Source organism: Brassica napus, chromosome C9 (genome assembly GCF_020379485.1).
Source record: "Brassica napus cultivar Da-Ae chromosome C9, Da-Ae, whole genome shotgun sequence".
In the NCBI taxonomy this organism is placed as follows: domain Eukaryota; kingdom Viridiplantae; phylum Streptophyta; class Magnoliopsida; order Brassicales; family Brassicaceae; genus Brassica; species Brassica napus.
In genome coordinates, this window is record NC_063452.1 from 30,190,524 (window position 1) to 30,209,246 (window position 18,723).

The window sequence follows — 18,723 nt, forward strand, 5'->3', positions numbered from 1 at the left end:
TTATGAAATCAAACCTGCTTTGATCAGCTTGGTGCAGAAGAAAACGTTTAACGGTCTCGCTGCTGAAATCCATTTGGACCACATCGAGAACTTCGAGAGAGTCTGCAAATTCTCTCGGGCAAATGGAGTGCCACCAGACTACCTCAAATCCACGTTGTTCCCATTCTCCTTGGAAGGGCAAGCAGCTCGCTGGCTTGACTCGCTCCCAACCGGTACGCTCACTACATGGGAACAAGTCAGAGCAGCGTTCTTAAGCCACTTCTACACGAAGTCCAAAACTGCAGCTCTGAGGCATAAGATCTCGAATTTCAAGCAAAAGACCGACGAACCTTTCTATGATGCTTGGGAGCATTACAAGGAATACCGAAGGGAGTGCCCTCACCATGGGTTTGAGGATGACTATATACTGGAAGTGTTCTATGATGAAGTGAGCTATGAGTTTTGCAATGCTCTAGATTCCTCGAGCAATGGGGATTTCATGACACAAACAACACATGGTGCATTCGCACTGATTGAACATATAACGTCCAGCTCCCTCAACAAGAACAAGGAGTATGATCGCTCCAAAAGCGTAAAGAGCATAGACGACCTCGCGGCCAAGGTTGACCAGCTGTTGAAGGGTAATCAGAGCCAAGTGTTCATCATGGAGGAAGCTGCATCAGAGAACAATGTTTCAGATGCTACACCTGAAGGAGACAATACCGTGGATGATCAGCAAGAAGTGAGCTACGTTAATGGACAAGGATGGCAGTACAAAAACTACCACCCGAACCCCAACATTAGGAACAATCCTCAACTCTTTGCGTATCCCAAGGTTGACAAACCGGTTGACAACGTGCAGAACAGTCAAGGGCAGAACATCGGCTATCAGAAACCATACCAGGGATGAACATATGTCCTGAGCCAAGCGCAGCACAACCAGTTCCAAAACCAGAAACAGCAAACTGCTCAATAGACCGCTCCTTCGCCAGAGATTGCTCCGCAAGACGAGTTAAAGGGTCTAGCGACGATGATGCATCAGTTGCTCCAGGGTCAGCAAATTCAAGGGAAAGCGTTGAATCAAGTCACCACGGACTTCAACTCTAAGATGAACCACATGTTCAATGACTTGAGTACCAAATATGATAACATAGCTAGTCATATGCGCCAGATGGATGTTCAGATCGCGCAGACAGCCGAGATCATTAAGAGGCAGCAAGGTACTCTACCTGGAAAGACCGATAAAAACCCTAAGGAATGCAATGTCGTAGCACTGAGGAGTGAAAGAACCCTACCGGATACAATTCCCAAGAAGTTATCAGCAGCGGAAAAGGGTAAGCAAAAGGAGGGTGAGCAACCACGATCTGAACCACCCCCTTTGTCTGACGAGGAACTGGAACAGTCTGCTGAGACTGATCCAACCCCTGTCGCTCAACCCGTTGATCTTGTTCCTCCGCGCGAATACACCCCTAAGGTTCCATATCCTGTTCCGGCAAAGACATCTCGTAAGGATCGGGAGGAGACCAAGTGTAAAAAGATGCTAGAGGATCTAACTATCAAGTTACCTCTTGTGGATGCGATCCAGATGATACCAGCTTGATGAAAGGGTTGATCTATGGCAAGGTAACTGGAGACAGTGAACTATTGATGGTTTTAAAAAAGTGCACTGCGGTACTTCATAACAAGCCAATTAAGAAATTGGATGATCCAGGCAAGTTTGTTCTCTCCATACAAATTGGGAGAACCGTATTCGCTTGTTCTCTATATGATATGGGTTCCAGCATCAATCTCATGCCTTACTCCGTGGCAAAACGACTGGGCTTCTCAGACTTCAAGTCGACAAGAATCTCCCTGGCGTTCGCCGATAGATCAGTCAAGTCACCGGTGGGTATTCTGGAAGACCTTCATGTCCGAGTGGGTAACACGTTTGTTCCGACAGCTTTTGTGGTTCTGAAGGTTGAAGAAGAACCGAGAGAGCCACTCATCCTAGGTCGTCCTTTCTTGTGCACAGCTGGTGCGATCATTGATGTTCGACAAGGAAGGATTGATCTTCACCTAGGAGACATTGCGATGAAGTTTGAAATGAAAAAATTGCTGAAGAAACCAATGCTAGATACGCAGACCTAAACCGTTGAGGATAAAGATCAGGCGCTATTCCCTCAAGAAGGCATGATTGAGGAAATCCTGACCGACGATCCACTCGAGCTAGCCCTGATCAGTTCTGAGACAGAGCATAACGTCATGAGCGTGGACACGGATGGCTACGACAAGATGCTTGACCCTGCCAAAAGCATGGAAAGGCTTGTCGCCTATCTAAGTCTGGGGGAGAAAGACGAGAGCAATGAGAGCGATGCCACTGGAGCAGTCGCTTTGAAAGACGCTACTAAGCCGAACATGCAACTCGACGATCCATGGAGCGAACTGAAAGCTCCAAAGATCGAGCTCAAATCACTCCCTACAGGGCTCATGTACACGTTCTTAGGGCCAAATTCCACTTATCCTGTTATTGTGAACTCTGAACTGACCAATGTGGAAACATCTAAACTTTTGTGTGAGCTAAGAAAGTACCGTAAGGCACTAGGTTATTCACTAGCTTACATTCATGGCATCTCACCTGATCTTTGCATGTATAGAATACACCTAGAAGATGAATCGATGACTTCTATAGAACATTAGAGGAGGTTAAATCCAAATCTTAAAGATGTTGTAAAGAAAGAGATAATGAAACTTCTAGAGGTTGGTGTGATCTATGTTATCTCTGATAGTAACTGGGTTAGCCCTGTTCTTGTAGTTCCTAAGAAAGGTGGAATAACTGTCATAACAAATAGGAAGAATGAATTAATCCCGACTCGAACAGTAACTGGACATTGCATGTGCATAGATTTTTGGAAATTGAATGTTGCGACTCGTAAAGATCACTTTCCTTTACCTTTCATTGATCAGATGCTTGAACAGTTGGCTAACCACTCATACTATTGCTTTTTAGATGGTTATTCAAGTTCCTTTCAGATCCCTATCCACCCTGATGATCAGGAGAAGACGACGTTCACATGCCCATATGGCACGTTTGCATACAGGAGAATGCCATTCGGCTTGTGCAATGCTCCTGAGACCTTTCAACGTTGCATGATGTCTATTTTTACTGACCTGATTGAAGACATAATGGAAGTTTTCATGGATGACTTTAGTGTCTATGGAAGCTCTTTTTCTGTTTGTTTGAAAAACTAGTGCAGGGTGTTGCAGCGCTGCGAGGAGAAGGATCTAGTACTGAACTGGGAGAAGTGCCGCTTCATGGTCAAGGATGGGATTGTTCTCGGGCACAAGATCTCTAAGAAGGGGATCGAAGTCGACAAGGCAAAGATTGAGGTGATGATGAGCTTGCAGCCGCCAACATGAGTCAAGGGAATCAAGAGTTTCTTGGGACACGCTGGTTTTTACAGGGGATTCATCAAGGCTTTCTCAATGATCGTAAGACCACTCACGAGACTGCTCTGCAAGGACACCAAATTCGAGTTTGATAGCGACTGTTTGACTGCTTTCCACATTATAAAAGGAGCCTTGATTAGTGCACCGGTTATTCAGCCTCCGGTCTGGGACTTACCTTTCGAGATCATGACAGATGCGAGTGATTTCGCAGAAGGAGCAGTGCTAGGACAGAGAAAAGATAAGAAACTGCATGTGATCTACTACGCGAGCAGGACGATGGATGAAGCCTAATGCCGATATGGCACAACCAAGAAGGAGCTTTTAGCCATTTTCCAGTATGTTCTAAAGTGATAGTGCACACAGATCACACAGCTCTGAGGTACTTGCTGACGAAGAAAGCTGCCAAACCACGCCTGCTCTGATGGATCCTCCTACTCTAGGAATTCGGCCTTGAGATCAAATAAAAAAAAGGATTGAGAATGGAGTCGCCGACCATTTGTCAAGAATGAAGATCGACGAAGAGACCACTCTTGATGACAGTCTCCCTGAAGAACAAGTCTACGCGATTGGTCTGTATGCCGAGAACAGACAAGATACCCACGCCCCAGACTGTTCTGCTGATTGTTCCGCATAAAGTTTCTCCGATTGTTCCGCCGACTGTTCCGCAGACCAGGAACACTTTATTGCTGCTATAAAGAAGAGATATTCCCACCTACCTTGGTTCGCTGAGATAGCTAATTTTTTATCTTCAGAGAAGGGACTAGTTGAGTTTACTGGGAACGAGAAGCGGAAATTCCTGAGGGATGCAAAACTCTACTTTTGGGATGAACCGTTCTTGTATCGACACTGCAAGGATGGAGTGTTCCGACGATGTGTTCCAGAAGCTGAAATTCCAGAGATCCTGCATAACCGCCACGGTTCTTCTTACGCCGGGCACTTTGCGGCATTCAAGACCGTCTCCAAGGTCTTGCAAGCCGGTTTCTGGTGGCCAACAATGTTCCATGATGCACAAGCTTTCATCTCCAAGTGCAATTCATGCCAAAGACAAGGGAACATTAGCAAGCGGAACGAGATGCCCCAGAACTTCATACTCGAGATCGAGGTGTTCGACTGTTGGGGGATCGACTTCATGGGACCATTCCCACCATCGTATAAGAAAGAGTACATTCTAGTGGGTGGATTATGTTTCCAAGTGGGTAGAGGCAATCGCCAGCCCGACCAATGACGCACGGGTTGTAACCAAAATGTTTAAAACCATCATCTTTCCAAGGTTTGGAGTACCTAGAATGGTCATATGCGATGTAGGCACTCACTTCATCAACAAGGTTTTCCAAGGCCTCTTGAAGAAGAACGGTGTCAAGCATAAAGTTGCTACAGCTTACCATCATCAAACAAGTGGCCAAGTGGAAGTGTCTAATATAGAGGTCAAGAGTATCCTGCAGAAAACAGTCGGAACTACACGCAAGGACTGGTCTCTAAAATTAGATGATGAGCTATGGGCTTACAGAACAGGCGACAAAACGCCACTAGGGACCACTCCATATCATCTGGTCTATGGCAAGGCCTGTCACCTTCCTGTGGAACTCGAGTATAAGGCGGCATGGGCTGTCAAACTACTCAACTTCGATATCAAATCAGCCCAGGAGAGGTGTACCATCCAGATTCACGAACTTGAAGAGATCAGGCACCTGGCTTATGAAAGAACGAAAATCTACAAGGAAAAGACCAAGGCCTATTATGACAAGCGGATCATCAGCAGAAGCTTTGAACCGAATGATCGAGTCTTGCTCTTCAACTCCAGGCTGAAGCTGTTCCCTGGGAAGTTGAAATCCGGATGGTCCGGAGGGTTCAATGTCAAGGAGGTCAGACCATATGGAGCAGTGGTGCTACTGGATACGAATGGAAGAGAATTCGTCGTTAATGGTCAGCGTCTAAAGCCATACCTTGCTGAAACAACAATTGCAGAAGGTGAAGAAATTCCCTTGGGCAATCCCTCCACAGCTCAATAGACTGATCAAAGTCAAGCTAGTGACTTAAATCGAGCGCTTGGTGGGAGGCAACCCACTTGTGAGTGTAAATATATATTTTTCCTTTCAAATTCTTTTGTAGTTCGTTTTGAATTCTGTTGTAGGAAAAGAAAATCGAAGATTCTCGGAGGAACAACCCATAGACTGTTCTCGCTGGAGAACAGGAGCTCCTGTAAAGACTGTTCTCGCTGGATAACAGCTGCTCCTTCAGTTAAGTTTTCGACACAAATATAAAAAAAAAAAAAAAAAAAAAAAAAAAAAGAGATGGCGAAGCGGTTAGGGTTTGCCTATTTAAGGAAACCACCCCACTCCCCCACTTAGCACAAAAGTCGCTGCAAACCTCCTCCCCATAAAAAAAGAACCCCAAATTCAAAAACTTTAAACTCCCAATCTATTATCACGATTTTGGTTCTAACTCCTTGGGATTTCAAGCTTAATCTAGTTTTTCAGTAATCTCTCAACCGAACAAAGTAAAACCTGAACTCTCTCCAAATCACGCATGCAATTCGCGATTCGTGGTTCTTCCTTTTTCCCTCTTGAGCAACTTGAATCGTTTTTCTCGGCATTATACTTTGAATTTGAACAAATTCATCTTAAGATTGCTAGGAAGATAGAAGATTCATTGTGAAAGATAATGTGAAGGTTCTTTGGGGCTGTTGATTGTTGGTTGATGCGGATTAGGGTTTAGGGCTATTTACGGGTTGTTGTTCTTCATGTTGTGATTGGGTTGTTTGAAAATTGAATGGACTTGAGTTTAACTGAGAATGGGTAAAGATCCATCGTTTTCTACACAACCCACGAACGGTACTAATGCTTAATTCATTGTTCTGTTTTGCAGATGGCTCCGAGAACAAAGCAAAAGGCATTGAAAACTCCGAAGATCACCCGTGAGAACTACGTGCTTCAACCATGCCACAATGCCCCGGCCTCTTACCCATGGCCGCGTGTGGGACAAGAGGGTCAGCCGATCGATCTCAATGACCCAATGGTCCTCACCTTCAACTCCGAAGGGTGGGACAAAGAGTCCACGCAGAGATACAACACACTCCTCAACACTGAGATCTTGCCTACTCGATTTGGTCACACAGAGACCCTCGCTGCTCTTGGGCTTAACATCGACGTGTTTGAGACGCTCAGTGCCATGGGGATTGCTCCCCTCTGCCACCAGACGTACGAACTTTACCCAGACCTCATCCGGCAAGCTCTCGCCACCGCTCAGATCAGCTACGAAAACCCTCAAGCGCCAACATATGAGAATTGTTCTTTCTCATTCATGGCCGATGGCAAGTTCTGCTCTCTTTCGCTTGACCAGCTCAACGAGATATAAGAGATCTCAGATGAGCGAAAGGATGTCGCAGTGGAGAACAAGTTCACTCCAACAGAGAGGTTTTGGGACCTCATCGCAACCGGTACCAGATCATTCGCCTCCTGCAAGGCATATTAGTCCCAGATCAGAAACCCTACGTTGAGGGTGATTGCTAAGATGGTCTCCAACCTCCTTTTTGCCAAGGATATTCTACTCGCGCAGAGACTGCCTGCTCCGGAATGAGAACAAGAAGGATCGCTGCGGCAGCCTTGCTCACTCCACTGTTCAAGCACTTCAGGATCAACTTGCGAGTCAACGCGGTCAATTACAACATCGAGTATGTGGATACTCCCTATCTGATCTTGTGCCACATCCTTCGCGATGAGACCACATACAGGTTCTGAGGGAAACGTGCTGTTCTTCAAGCTGCCACAACCCAACCTCACAAACTTCAGCTCGATAGAGAACATCTGTTTCTTACCTGACCCGGAGTTCCTTTGCGCCGACCCACGAGCGCCACCTCCGGATGATGAGATGGATGAGCCAGAGGACATCACACCGGATGAGGCCACGGCCTATGACTTAGGCCCACTCGATGATGATGCAGACGATGCCACATACCGCCGCAGGATGGTTGATTCACAGCGAAAGAACAACAGCCTCATGAAGAGGATCCTCAAGGCGATCACGGGAGGTTGTTTCGGCGGTTAAGAGCCCCGGCCATCCGCGCATGAGCAGACTCCGCAGCAATCACATCGCCCGGGCAAGGAACCGGCTGGATCTTCTGCAGCAGGAGAGCGTCTACCGAAGAACAGAAGGACAGCTGGTCACTCCGAGAGCGGGGAGTCAGACTGATCCCGCCACATCACCCTATCTCATTGTGTTATCCATCTAAACAATTTATTTTCCTGGTTTTTTACTTGCTTTTATTTGGTTTGTTTTAGCCTACCTCGAATTTATTTTCACAACCAGTGATGGTGTGAAGTAAGTCTGGGGGAGGCGATTGTGTGAAACTAATCTCCCTTCTGTTTCTTTTGGCTTTTATGTTTGAGTCAGTCCTTGTGTTTCATCGAGTCAGTCCAAACTCTTGTGGGAATTAGGACCCTATTCTGTGATGATCTTTTAACCACCTCGTGCTTTAACTTTCTTATTTAGTGACCTTAGCAGTGACGAAAGACTCACACTTGGACCTGGATGAATCCTGACTTATCTCACTTGACTCTCCTGAAGTTTTCAGTCGATCAGGTTACAGTGGGTAGACTTAACTCAATCTAACTTGAACCAAATTTTGACTGCAATTTCCTCTTGTTATGGGCATTAGATCAGGGAAACGAGATCCACACTCAGGACTTCTTACTCTTTTTACCAATCTTGCTGATCCTGAGTGGCTAGTTCATTTTTAGCTAGTACCTACCTTGTACCTAAGCCTTTATTCCACCTTCATGCATTCTGCTCTTCAGTTTCATATATGCCGATATGTGCAAAAAAGTTGGAGAGGAAAGAATCGACGCAGCCTCTTACTCGTTATCGCTGCAAAGTTCAAAACATAACAAGGAGGAGAACAGTAAGTAGAACAGTCATCGAGAACAAAAGAGAACGACCAAAGGGCACCCATCATTCCTTGTATTATCTCCTTCTCCGTCACCTCATCATCTATGATTTCATTATTCAGTTAAAATATATATATATATATGAGATCATTGATAGAGAAGGAGGATTAAATTGAGCAGATGCCCTTTTGAGCTAATCCGGTCAGACCTAGAATAGGGAGACGTCACCCTTGACGCAAGAACAAGGAGAGTTGGTACCAATAATAGGGAGCAGGTAAACAGTCGAAGCGATAGCTCCAGGAGTCAGCAAAACGAGTAAGGGGTTGTGGACATCAATGGATCCATCTTCTCTTTCTATTTTGCGCGATATCCTGCATCCACTACAGAAAATTGGTAGCCCCTAAACACTCATTGACTCCACTATAAAATTAGCCTGTTCACACCTAGCCTGTCTACCCTGAATGATGCCTGTGACAAGAGGATCACGCCACTTTAAAATGAATGTAGGGAGTTCTTTCACGATAGTGTGCTTTTCCAGGTTTGAGATGTAGAGTATGGAGCCGGTCTTTGAACAGCGATCAGTGAAGATTCTGGTAAAAGTGGGTGGTCCTAGTCGGTTGCTTATATGGTTCAGAGATTCGTGGTCAAGGTATGGTTATTGAGAATTAGGAGAGCTCCCACACTTTCAAACCTTTTCCATGTTCTTGATACTTGCCTTGTTCGAGGACAAACAAGGATCTAAGTCTGGGGGAATTGATATATGGTGTTTTTGACATCATTGTGTATGTGCTTTCTAACTTGTTTTCAGTGTTTTATCGAGTTAGTCTAGTCTTTTAGAGTCATTTCAGGTCTGGAGAAAACTGAAGAGCTAAAGGAAGAAGCATGAAGAAAGGAGCAAGATTTGGAGATTTTCCCCGAAGAAAAATCCAGCAGAGCAGTCTGACGGTCGATCCTACCAGGAGCAGCCAGAAGATTGTTCTCGATATTTATGGAAGTTTTCATATCTTTCAAAGATTTTCCCTAATTTTCGATTCCCTACTCTGAAGTCTATGGGCGCCTCCATATAAAAGCGGCCTCTATCTATCTTTTATTTTCACGCTAGTTTTGCAAGAGACCTAGACCTATTCTTGAATAATTTCTATTATAAGGGAGACGACTCCTCTTCTTGACAGAGAAGATCATCCTGAACCCTATTGATTTAGCTTTGATTTATATGCAGTATTATTCAGTTATCATGTCTTGTTCATCTTGTGTTATGGCTGAGTAGTCAGCTAGCTTGACTAGGGTTCTAGGGTGTTAATCGAAGGACTAATAATAGATAAGCAACTCTATTGTGTCTCCGTTCCACTCAGCTCTTAATGCTAGCTTTAACCTGATCACTTACTGCTAAATCTTAGGTTTAATCAACTCATTAACCGTGTAGTAGTTTGCTTGATATTGAATGAACGAGCCGCGCATCTCTAGTCAGCGAAAGTAGATACAAGAGTGCTTGGTGAACCTATCGGACTTGATTTCTGTTACTTGTGATCGATCCTTGATCCAAACGACAGTTTAGGTATCAAGGTCGAACCGCAAAGGGAACAGCACCACGACAGTGGGTTGTTCTACTAAGAGTGATTCGTGTTCTAGATTGTGTTTTAAGGAGCTTGAATACATGTTTGGTTGAGCTTGACACCCAATGAGAAACCTTAGATCGGCTTATCTCTAATATTGAATTTTAATCATCTGAAATCATTTACTTTACTTGCACGTCACAACTTAATTCAAAACCCCACTTTTAGTTTTAGCTAAGTTGAAAACTTATAAGAATAAAGTGTAGACTGGTCCTATGGATTGAATCTCAAATACTACAATAACCACTGTTAACTTGACATTAGGAAATGTTCAGTTTTATTGTATCACCAAGACAGAGAGACTCGAAGGTTGAGTGACGGACGCCGGTTTGAGGAACTGGAGAGGCAGAAAGAGACATTTTCTAGAAGATGGTTAAAGCTAAGAGGAATCAATAAGTTTTGTGGAGATGCAGATTGAGTTCATCAAAGATGATAATCATATATATAGGGTTTATAGAGAGGCTAAAAATCAGGAACATTTATGATCAAGCGATTTAAGATGGAAAGATGAAGAGTTCACCGTTGAAAAAATAGATTACGAACAGACATACTGCGAAACTCTGTAACTCAGACCTGTCTGAGACAATGATCAAAAGAACTCTAACTCATGTTAAATGACGACGGTTTAAATATGGAAAAACTATAATTGTTGCAAACTTGAGCTTTTTCTTCATATAACGTGATGAATCCAATTTAAAAATGAAACCCATAATACACTTCCAAGCCTGACCCTCAGAGGAAGCCGAAGAAGCAAGGGCTTCCGACTTTCATAAATATATATTAGTTTCGGCCATCGATGTACAAATTATCTTTTAATTTAGTGGTATAAATGTTGATGTTTGTATCTCAATAACTCGGATTCGAACCATGGACTTGACACTTGTTTCACTCTTTTTTAAAGTGGGATTCACCTGATGCTGATGCTGACGTGTTGTTCTTAGGAGATAGTAACTCTCTCTTTATAATATAGACTAGGTGCGTTGACTTTTTTTCTTTTATATAAATATGATGAAGTGTTGGTATGTTTTTGTATTGTCTTTGATTTCCCAAGATTCGTATTGTAATGTAGTTAAGGTTGTTGTTTTGTTTTGTGAATCATTTTCGTTGTTATAGCAGAGTGGTTTATTTGGTGGGGTTTCTTTGATATTTGTTTGTTTTGAAACAAAGGTCATTCTTCCAAGTTTTATATTTATATTTATTTCGTTTAATTTTTGTTCTCGAATAAATTCGTTGTTACACATGTTTTATGGATTTTAACGGGTTAAAAATGAAGTGTATTGTTGCCTACAAATAATAATATATTTGGCCTGTAAAAATGATGGGCGTGTTAGCCCAATAAGAAATCGATAGTGAAGGGTTTGTGGTCAACTTGCCATCTTTGTGTAGCTCTGAATTGTCTCTGATAAAATCGACTGGAGAATCTAGCTTTTCAGTAAAATTTATAGTATAAAATCGTGTGGATCTACCAGATATCATCTATATTGCTAAAATAGATCTTTTTTGAAATCCCCTTAGATTTTCATACAGAAATATTGCAAAAGCTTTTAATTAAAAATAGAAGATTATGAAAAATATTTATATCTGCCTAACGATTTTCATCCATTTCCTTGAATAATTATATACAACCAATTAATTAACCTGAATATATATTTATTTAAAATGAGTACATATAACCACTGCTTAAGATCTCGTTGACAACAATTTATGATACCATTGCAAGCTATTTGAATAACAATTGATATTACACATCAGTAGCATAAACTCATCCACTGTATTAACCATCTAACAGATCATATACCTTGCAAAACAATCCGTAAACCCTAGAAAACTTAACTATAAGTGTTACCTCAATATAAGATATTGTTAACCATGCAAAAACAAATCTTAAACCCCAAATAAATAGAGGTTTACCTATCAATTTAGAGACCTTTTTTACATTCCCTTGATTTAGTATTAATATTATTTGTTTAAACTAAGCAACCAATTGCTTAACAATACTAAACGACATTCAAGAATATCTAGAGCAGTCATGTCAATTTATTATATTTAAAAAATGAATATTCTCTTAAAATATTGTTTTTATACCACAAGAATCTATATTATATTGAGGTAATCTAGATTAATTTTTGACGTTGGAAATAATCTCATTCTCATGTTTTTTTTGCAGGTGTAAAACATTTGCATAGAAGCTCTCTTAGCAAGTCATCCAGCGACACACATTAGCTCGTTCAATAAGGAGGATCAAATGAGTATATTCTTCAAGTTTTGTTCTTTCATAACTTCATGTACATACATACGTACTTGTTATATGAACCTCTCTTAACAAGTTTTACATCTAGTCACCAAAACTTTCATAACTTAATGTACTTATGTCCCTGTGCCTACAGATATTTGTAGCGATATTTGGATGCGGACATCACAAAGAGTGTCCTGCAACACTTGTATCCGCTCTAGGTTCCTTCATCTGCAGACTGATACCGAAACTACCAAACTCCTAAAACTATCTCAAAGACAAGAGTTTGATGAAAGAACAAAACCTTCAAGGGAGAACCAAATGAGTATATTCTTCTCAAGCACAACATGGGCTTCTTGTTATGTATAACGTAAATACCCATTAATTTCTCACAAGCTTCTCCGGGGATTATATGTTACATTGATAGGAACAAACCAAAAGGTAGTGTAGTCAGAAAAGGGTTTAGGTAATCATCAAATACGTATGCAATAGACAAGTACGCTGATGGTAGAAGTAGAACAATAACAAACGGAGATCCTAAACAAACAGTTCTCTAGCGTCTTCTTTATCAAACACACGACTCTCTCCCAAAGTGGTAGTAAATCTATTCCTTGGCGGATTTGTTGATGAGAGACTTGTGGATGTGAGGGATGACACCACAACCAGCTATAGTTCCTTTGATGAGATTATCGAGCTCTTCATCTCCATGAATCGCAAGCTGCAAGTGCTTGGGGGAGACGCGTTTCACCTTGAGGTCCTTGCTGGCGTTACCAGCCAACTCCAAAACTTCTGCGGTCAGATACTCCAGTATCACTGCGGTGTAGACAGCTGCAGTTGCTCCGACCCTTCCGTGAGCAGTGGACCTTGTCTTCAACAGCCTATGCACCCTTCTTACAGGGAACTGCACAAAAAGAAACCATAATAGAGGAACACGATCAAACTACAAAAATCATTAGAAAGCATGGTTATGAGTAGCTAAAGTAAGACTCTTTATAACCTAAGTACTACAAAATCAAATTCTTTGTTGCTTTTAGGAGGAAACCATTAGAAAGCATGATTTATTTTAGCTGTTCTTGAGTTAAAGCAAGACTCTCTATAACATGAGAACCACAACATTAAACAGTTTCAAGAACCCATTAACGAATTGTTCAAGAAAACACACAGTGATAAATAAAAAATCAGCTATCTCTTTGTCCCTGTTCCCATGAATTCACCATGCTTCTTGATGTTTTTGGAGTCCCAAAACCGAAGCAGGCGAGCAACAATGAACTGGGGAGATCTTCCGAGTCGGAGAACATCGAAGGCGGATTGCGCAACAACAACATCGGGGTAAGACATTTTCGAAGAATCTGAGTAATTGAGAGTGATTGTGTAGATTCATCGCACTCACAATCTCTCCAATTTATAGATAAAAGAAAAAAAAACAGAGAGGTCGAGAATTTAATTGGATTTAATGAGAATCACATTAATCGGGGGAATTTAGGGAGGTGAAGAGGGACTCAAATAAATAAATATTAGTGAAAAGGTAATCAAATAAATGATACGTTGAATGTCGTTGGGTGTTAAGGGAGGTGAAGAGTTGAAAGAAAAAATTGTGTTTGCAGACACAGTTGAGGGAGACGACGAGGTAGAAGAAGAGGCGAATAACGAAAACAAACAAAACCCTAACTAAGTGAAAGACAAAGACGCAGAGTATAATTAGATAACAAAACATCCTTTATGCCCAAACCAATAAAACCAAACGACATAATTTAAATATCAAACAAATTAGAAAAAAAATCAAATGCGGGATCCACCTAATGCCGAGGTGGATAATCTTAGAGAAAAGTAGAAACTGGATTATTATTAGAGAAAAAAACAAAAATAGCACTAAATCAAGTTTATGTTCCCAAACTACCACTCAAACTCAAAAGTCACAAAAATAGCACTTAATGTTTTATCAAAAGTCACAAACTTAGGGTTTAGAGTTAAAAGGTGGGGTTTAGGATTTAGGGTTTAAAGTTTAGGGTTTAGAGTTTAGGGTTTAGGGTTTAGATTTTAGGGTTTAGGGTTTAGGGTTTAGGGTTTAGAGTTTAGGGTTTAGGGTTTAGAGTTGAGAAATGATGTTTTGGGGATAAGATTTCAAATTTTGAAAAATAAAAAAATTAAAATTTTCAAAGGATAAACTTAAAAAGGTGCTATTTTGGTCATTTTAGTTTTTGAGTTCTATTTTTGTGATATAAACTTATAAATGTGCTATTTTGGAAATTTGCCCTTATTATTATATAAATTATTATTATTCAAGGAAAATTATTATTATTCAAGAAAAATTGTCAAAACTACCATTTTTTGAATACTGTTTTTCATATTTACCTTAACTATCTTTACCATTAAAATATAAAGAGTGAAAAGACCATTATGCCCCTAAATAATTAAACATACCTAATCTATTTTCTCCCACTACATCTGCAAATCCATCTCCGACTATCTTCTGATTGTTGTTCTGCAGCGACCAAATCCAACTAGACCAATGACGCTCCGGTGAACGTCGACAAGCTCAGGTGATCACGATTGACAAACTCAGAGATAGTTTGTGTCGGTGGGTTAGAATTATGAGTTCAAGATCGTACATTCGTTCGATTGAATCTATGAAATTTGAATTTTGAAGTGTAATTTTTAGAGTTAAATTACAGTGAATCTTATTTTTCGAAGTGAGTGCTGATGGGTAGGCATAATAAGTGACTGGCATGCATTCTGATTTTTAAGATCGACAAGATTAGTGAGCTGTTTGAAGAATCAATAGGACTCTGAACAAGACATGGTCTGTGCTATTAAAGAATTACAGATTTATAAAAGTTTCAGAGTTGGCTTCTTAATACCATCTTCTTGTCGAGTTAGATATCAAACTTTTTGCAGGTTATAGTTAGAATGAAGCCTCCAAAAAAAGTGGGGAAGAAGAAATGATAGTATAAAAGATATCCAGAGATTCTCTCAAATCAGTGGACAGACTTTCACGGTCGACTCAGTTGCTGATTCAGAGTCGACACAAGCAAAATATCTGTTTGAATGATTCTTGGTGGTGACTTTAAGCTATGTCTAATTCTGTCTACTGCTTTTGTTTTTTATTTTTTTTCAGGAACATATGAGCTAGTGGGAACGCCTCTTGTTGAAAATTGTCTATCTGGATTTAACAATTCTGTATTTTCCTATGGACAGGTAGTTTTCGTTTTCCAGAAGTCTCTTCCATTTCTGAGATTGTAATTGCGAAATTGTATCCACTAGACTGCAATCAAACTCACAAACCATTATTACCTACTATTATTAGTATTCCCACATAAGGAATGGTATCTTAAGGTGTGAACATTTCTGTGTCTTGCAGTGAAAGGCATTGATTAGTTACCTGTTTAATTTGAGCAGGCTCAAGTTGTAGTCTTGACAAGACCTAACCTTTGTGTTCTTTCTTTCTTCTGCTAAAATGCAGCAGAGTATTGCAAACAGAAGAGATTGTAGTGAGACCAGGATGGAAGAAGGTGTTTAATATATACAAAAATAAACACAGACAAAATGTTAGAAATTTGCTTGCAAGACCATTCCTAAAAGGAAGCTTGTGAACAAAGAAAACATTGAGGATGTAGGAAGGGAAGTGCAATGCATCACCTGACTGGTCAGCCAAACATTGTGGAGCTTAAGGAGCTTATGAGGATAAGCATTATGTGCATTTGGTCATGGGGCTTTACGCATGTGGACAGTTTGTTCGATAGGATTATTTCTACATGAAATTACTCGAAGAGAGCAGCTGCTTCTTTGTTGAGAACCATTGTTCAAATTGTACCTACTTGTCATTCCATGGGGGTTATTCACAGAGATTTGACGCCTGAGAACTTTCTGTTGCTGAACAAAGATAAGAACTCTCCTCTCAAATCCATTGACTTTGGTGTCTCCAATTTCTACAAGCCAGGAGATGTGTTCAAGGATATAGTGGGTAATGCTTATTACATTGCACTAGAGGTGTTGAAAAGGAAATATGAATCAGAAGCTGATATTTGGAGTATTGGTGTCATATTGTATGTCCTCTTATGTGGTGTCTCACCCATCTGGGTTGGTAAAATATTCATCTCATTATAAACATATCTACAGATGATTTTCTATATATATAAAAATGTATTCATGTGTTGTGATTACCTGATGATCATAGAATCGGAGAATTAATGGGATATTCAATGCCATATCAAAGGACTTGTTGATTTTTCAAGTGATCATGTTGTAAATAAATCCTTGTTGGTGCAATGATTGGTTACATCATATGTCAAGTATATTTATTAATTTATGTATAAGCTTTTATAAATATTTATAACTGATTTATATACTCTTAAATTGATCTATGAAACCTTAAAAAATGATTTTAACTCTCTCTGATTTCATCCTACGGCATGTTTCAAATCATGACTCCATCAGTTCAAAACTGTTTCAAACCATACAAAGACAAAAATTCTCGTTTTTTAGTAGAGACTATTCCATCCTCGAAGTTTAGTTTAAAAAAAAAAAAAACCATCATCAACAACTCCAGATAAATCTACCTAAAACATAAAATACATCATGAGAGAAAGAGGTATGATTCCATCCTTTAGGAGACAGGCATGAGTAGAATTTGGTCTCATGGTTTCTAGTGGAATAATCAAGTACACGCATATTAGCATCTAGGTTCACATTTTTCATCAAAAGTTTCCAACTTGGTTTTCGGATAAAAACGAAGATCTATTTTAACGAAGGTAGTGCTATGCAGCTATATTGTTTTAAGTGTGTTAATGATTTGCAAGCAATAAATTAGGATGGACTTGTAGCAATTCTTTGTCGTCTTCATCATGATTTCCAATCCAATCGATTTTGCCTTCACCATGGAGATGGAGGTTACTGACTGATAGACCATAGATTTTACCCACTTTTAGCCATGGTTTATAAGTATTTTAATATATATTTACTACTATATAGAGTCTATTTAGAGTGTTTACAATTTCATGTACGTTTTGGAGAAATATAGTGATTTTAGAGCCTTTTGAGTGCAGATCTGCACAGACGCATCAGATGTTTAGCTATGGATGAAAAACTTTCCACCATTAGATTGAGCCCATATTTTGAAAACTTATAGAGATTTGAGTTAGCTTTCCAATGCTACCGGTTTGAGGTCAATCAGCATTCTGTATCAGAAGCTATGCCTGTTTTACTGAAGAGTGGTCAATCTGCCTCGCGAGAGGAAGCTGTCGAGGAGATGAAGGACTGTCGATCGATGAAACATCATTGGTGTCGGTAGACAGTGATCCCAGAAAATAGGTCAAGGCTGTCTCGTGACCAATTTAGACCCAGAAGTCACCACATATTACCAATATACCCCAGGACAACCTGAAACCCTATTTTACTGTTTCTAAGCCATTGTTGACGGCTATGCTTCATACTATTCTAGAGAGAGATCTTAGGATTGTAGAGAGAGATCTGTACACCTTGAGAGAGGGAAGATCTTGAACTCCATTTTTTCTTTACTCTGTTCTGTTTATTTATCTATTGCAATATTATTCAGACCATCATAACCATGTCTTTTATGAATATGTCTGAGTAATCTCACTGTTACATTTAGGATTCTCATAAGGTTGATATATGTATTGCTAGCTTAAATTGTTGTTAGGATGATTTAATTAGTTCTTCATCTAGTTGTTCTTGCTACTAAGCTTAGAGTTGATAAACTCTGAATCTTAGATCTTAGGATTAATTGAAATCAAATCATTGCTTGACTCAATACCTAAAAATAAACTAGTATGATCTAACTGACTAGATACATATGAGAGTTAATCTAGTGAGTTAGAGAATATAAATCAAACCTCTTGGTAAAGCTTTCTGGAAGAAGTATCGATCGACGCAGCGACAACCCTGTTGATCGATATTTTGAAAGGTGTATCGATCGATATTCGTAACGAATAATCGATCGACACTTTCTCATAATTAACATACGAGAGTTGAAATCTGAGATCCAGATTAGATAATCTAATTGATTATATCTGAGTTTTAATTCAAGAACAATTAATATCAATAAACCCCTAAAGACCCAAATTAAGTTATTTACTTATCATACCTGAGAATATACATAAATCTAGCTATTCTCCCAACTGTTAACAACCTCAAAACAAACCAATCGAGCAATAACCTTCCTCACCAATTCATTTACTGCTTTAAGACCTATAAACCAATTAATCTAGCATATTTCAAAGACCATAATCTATTGTGTAATCCTAGAGTCTATGTGGATTCGATCCCTAAGTACTACATCTGAACATCTTATTTGAGAGAGTAATTCACTCCTTAAGGTAATTTTAGTGATATCAAATTTGGCGCCGTTGTCAGGGACTCTTTCTTATTACCATTAGATTAAGTTTAGAATATAGTCTAGATTTTGTAACTGAATCTGCTTAAGTTTTTCCTCTTTCCCTGCTGACACATGTCCTTAAGATGGAAGACATGAATTTCGGCCCAAAATCGATCGACGCTCAGACAACAACATCGAGCGACGGGTCGACCGAAAAGTCGATCGACACTTCGCTACCAATATTGATTGACGCCATCC

General features: G+C 40.2%; 2 protein-coding genes, 1 long non-coding RNA gene and 1 other non-coding gene across 5 annotated transcripts; 2 read left to right on the plus strand and 2 right to left on the minus strand.

Moving 5' to 3' along the window:
- Window positions 1-283: 283 nt before the first annotated feature.
- On the minus strand, window positions 284-390 carry LOC125593620. The gene has a single exon (XR_007329520.1). It is a non-coding gene; the product is annotated as a small nucleolar RNA R71 (small nucleolar RNA).
- A 1,188-nt stretch (window positions 391-1,578) lies between these two features.
- Window positions 1,579-2,106, plus strand: LOC125592581. The gene has a single exon (XM_048767835.1). It carries the CDS (start codon window positions 1,579-1,581, stop codon window positions 2,104-2,106), a length of 528 nt encoding a protein of 175 aa, XP_048623792.1.
- A 10,384-nt stretch (window positions 2,107-12,490) lies between these two features.
- Window positions 12,491-14,093, minus strand: LOC106361449 (probable histone H2A variant 3). Of its 2 annotated transcripts, none has more exons than XR_001272910.3 (2): window positions 13,297-14,093; window positions 12,491-13,035 (listed from the first exon to the last, which is right to left on the minus strand). XR_001272910.3 is itself a non-coding variant. In XM_013801193.3 (2 exons), exons 1-2 carry the CDS (start codon window positions 13,457-13,459, stop codon window positions 12,739-12,741), a joined length of 408 nt encoding a protein of 135 aa, XP_013656647.1. In that variant the 5' UTR covers window positions 13,460-13,867; the 3' UTR covers window positions 12,491-12,738. The 2 variants fall into 2 exon arrangements, 1 of the variants encoding a protein (XP_013656647.1); XM_013801193.3 differs by having other exon boundaries at window positions 13,349-13,867.
- A 266-nt stretch (window positions 14,094-14,359) lies between these two features.
- On the plus strand, window positions 14,360-16,294 carry LOC106361451. The gene is made up of 3 exons (XR_001272912.3): window positions 14,360-14,674; window positions 15,030-15,329; window positions 15,595-16,294. It is a non-coding gene; the product is annotated as an uncharacterized LOC106361451 (long non-coding RNA).
- The last annotated feature ends 2,429 nt before the right edge of the window (window positions 16,295-18,723 follow it).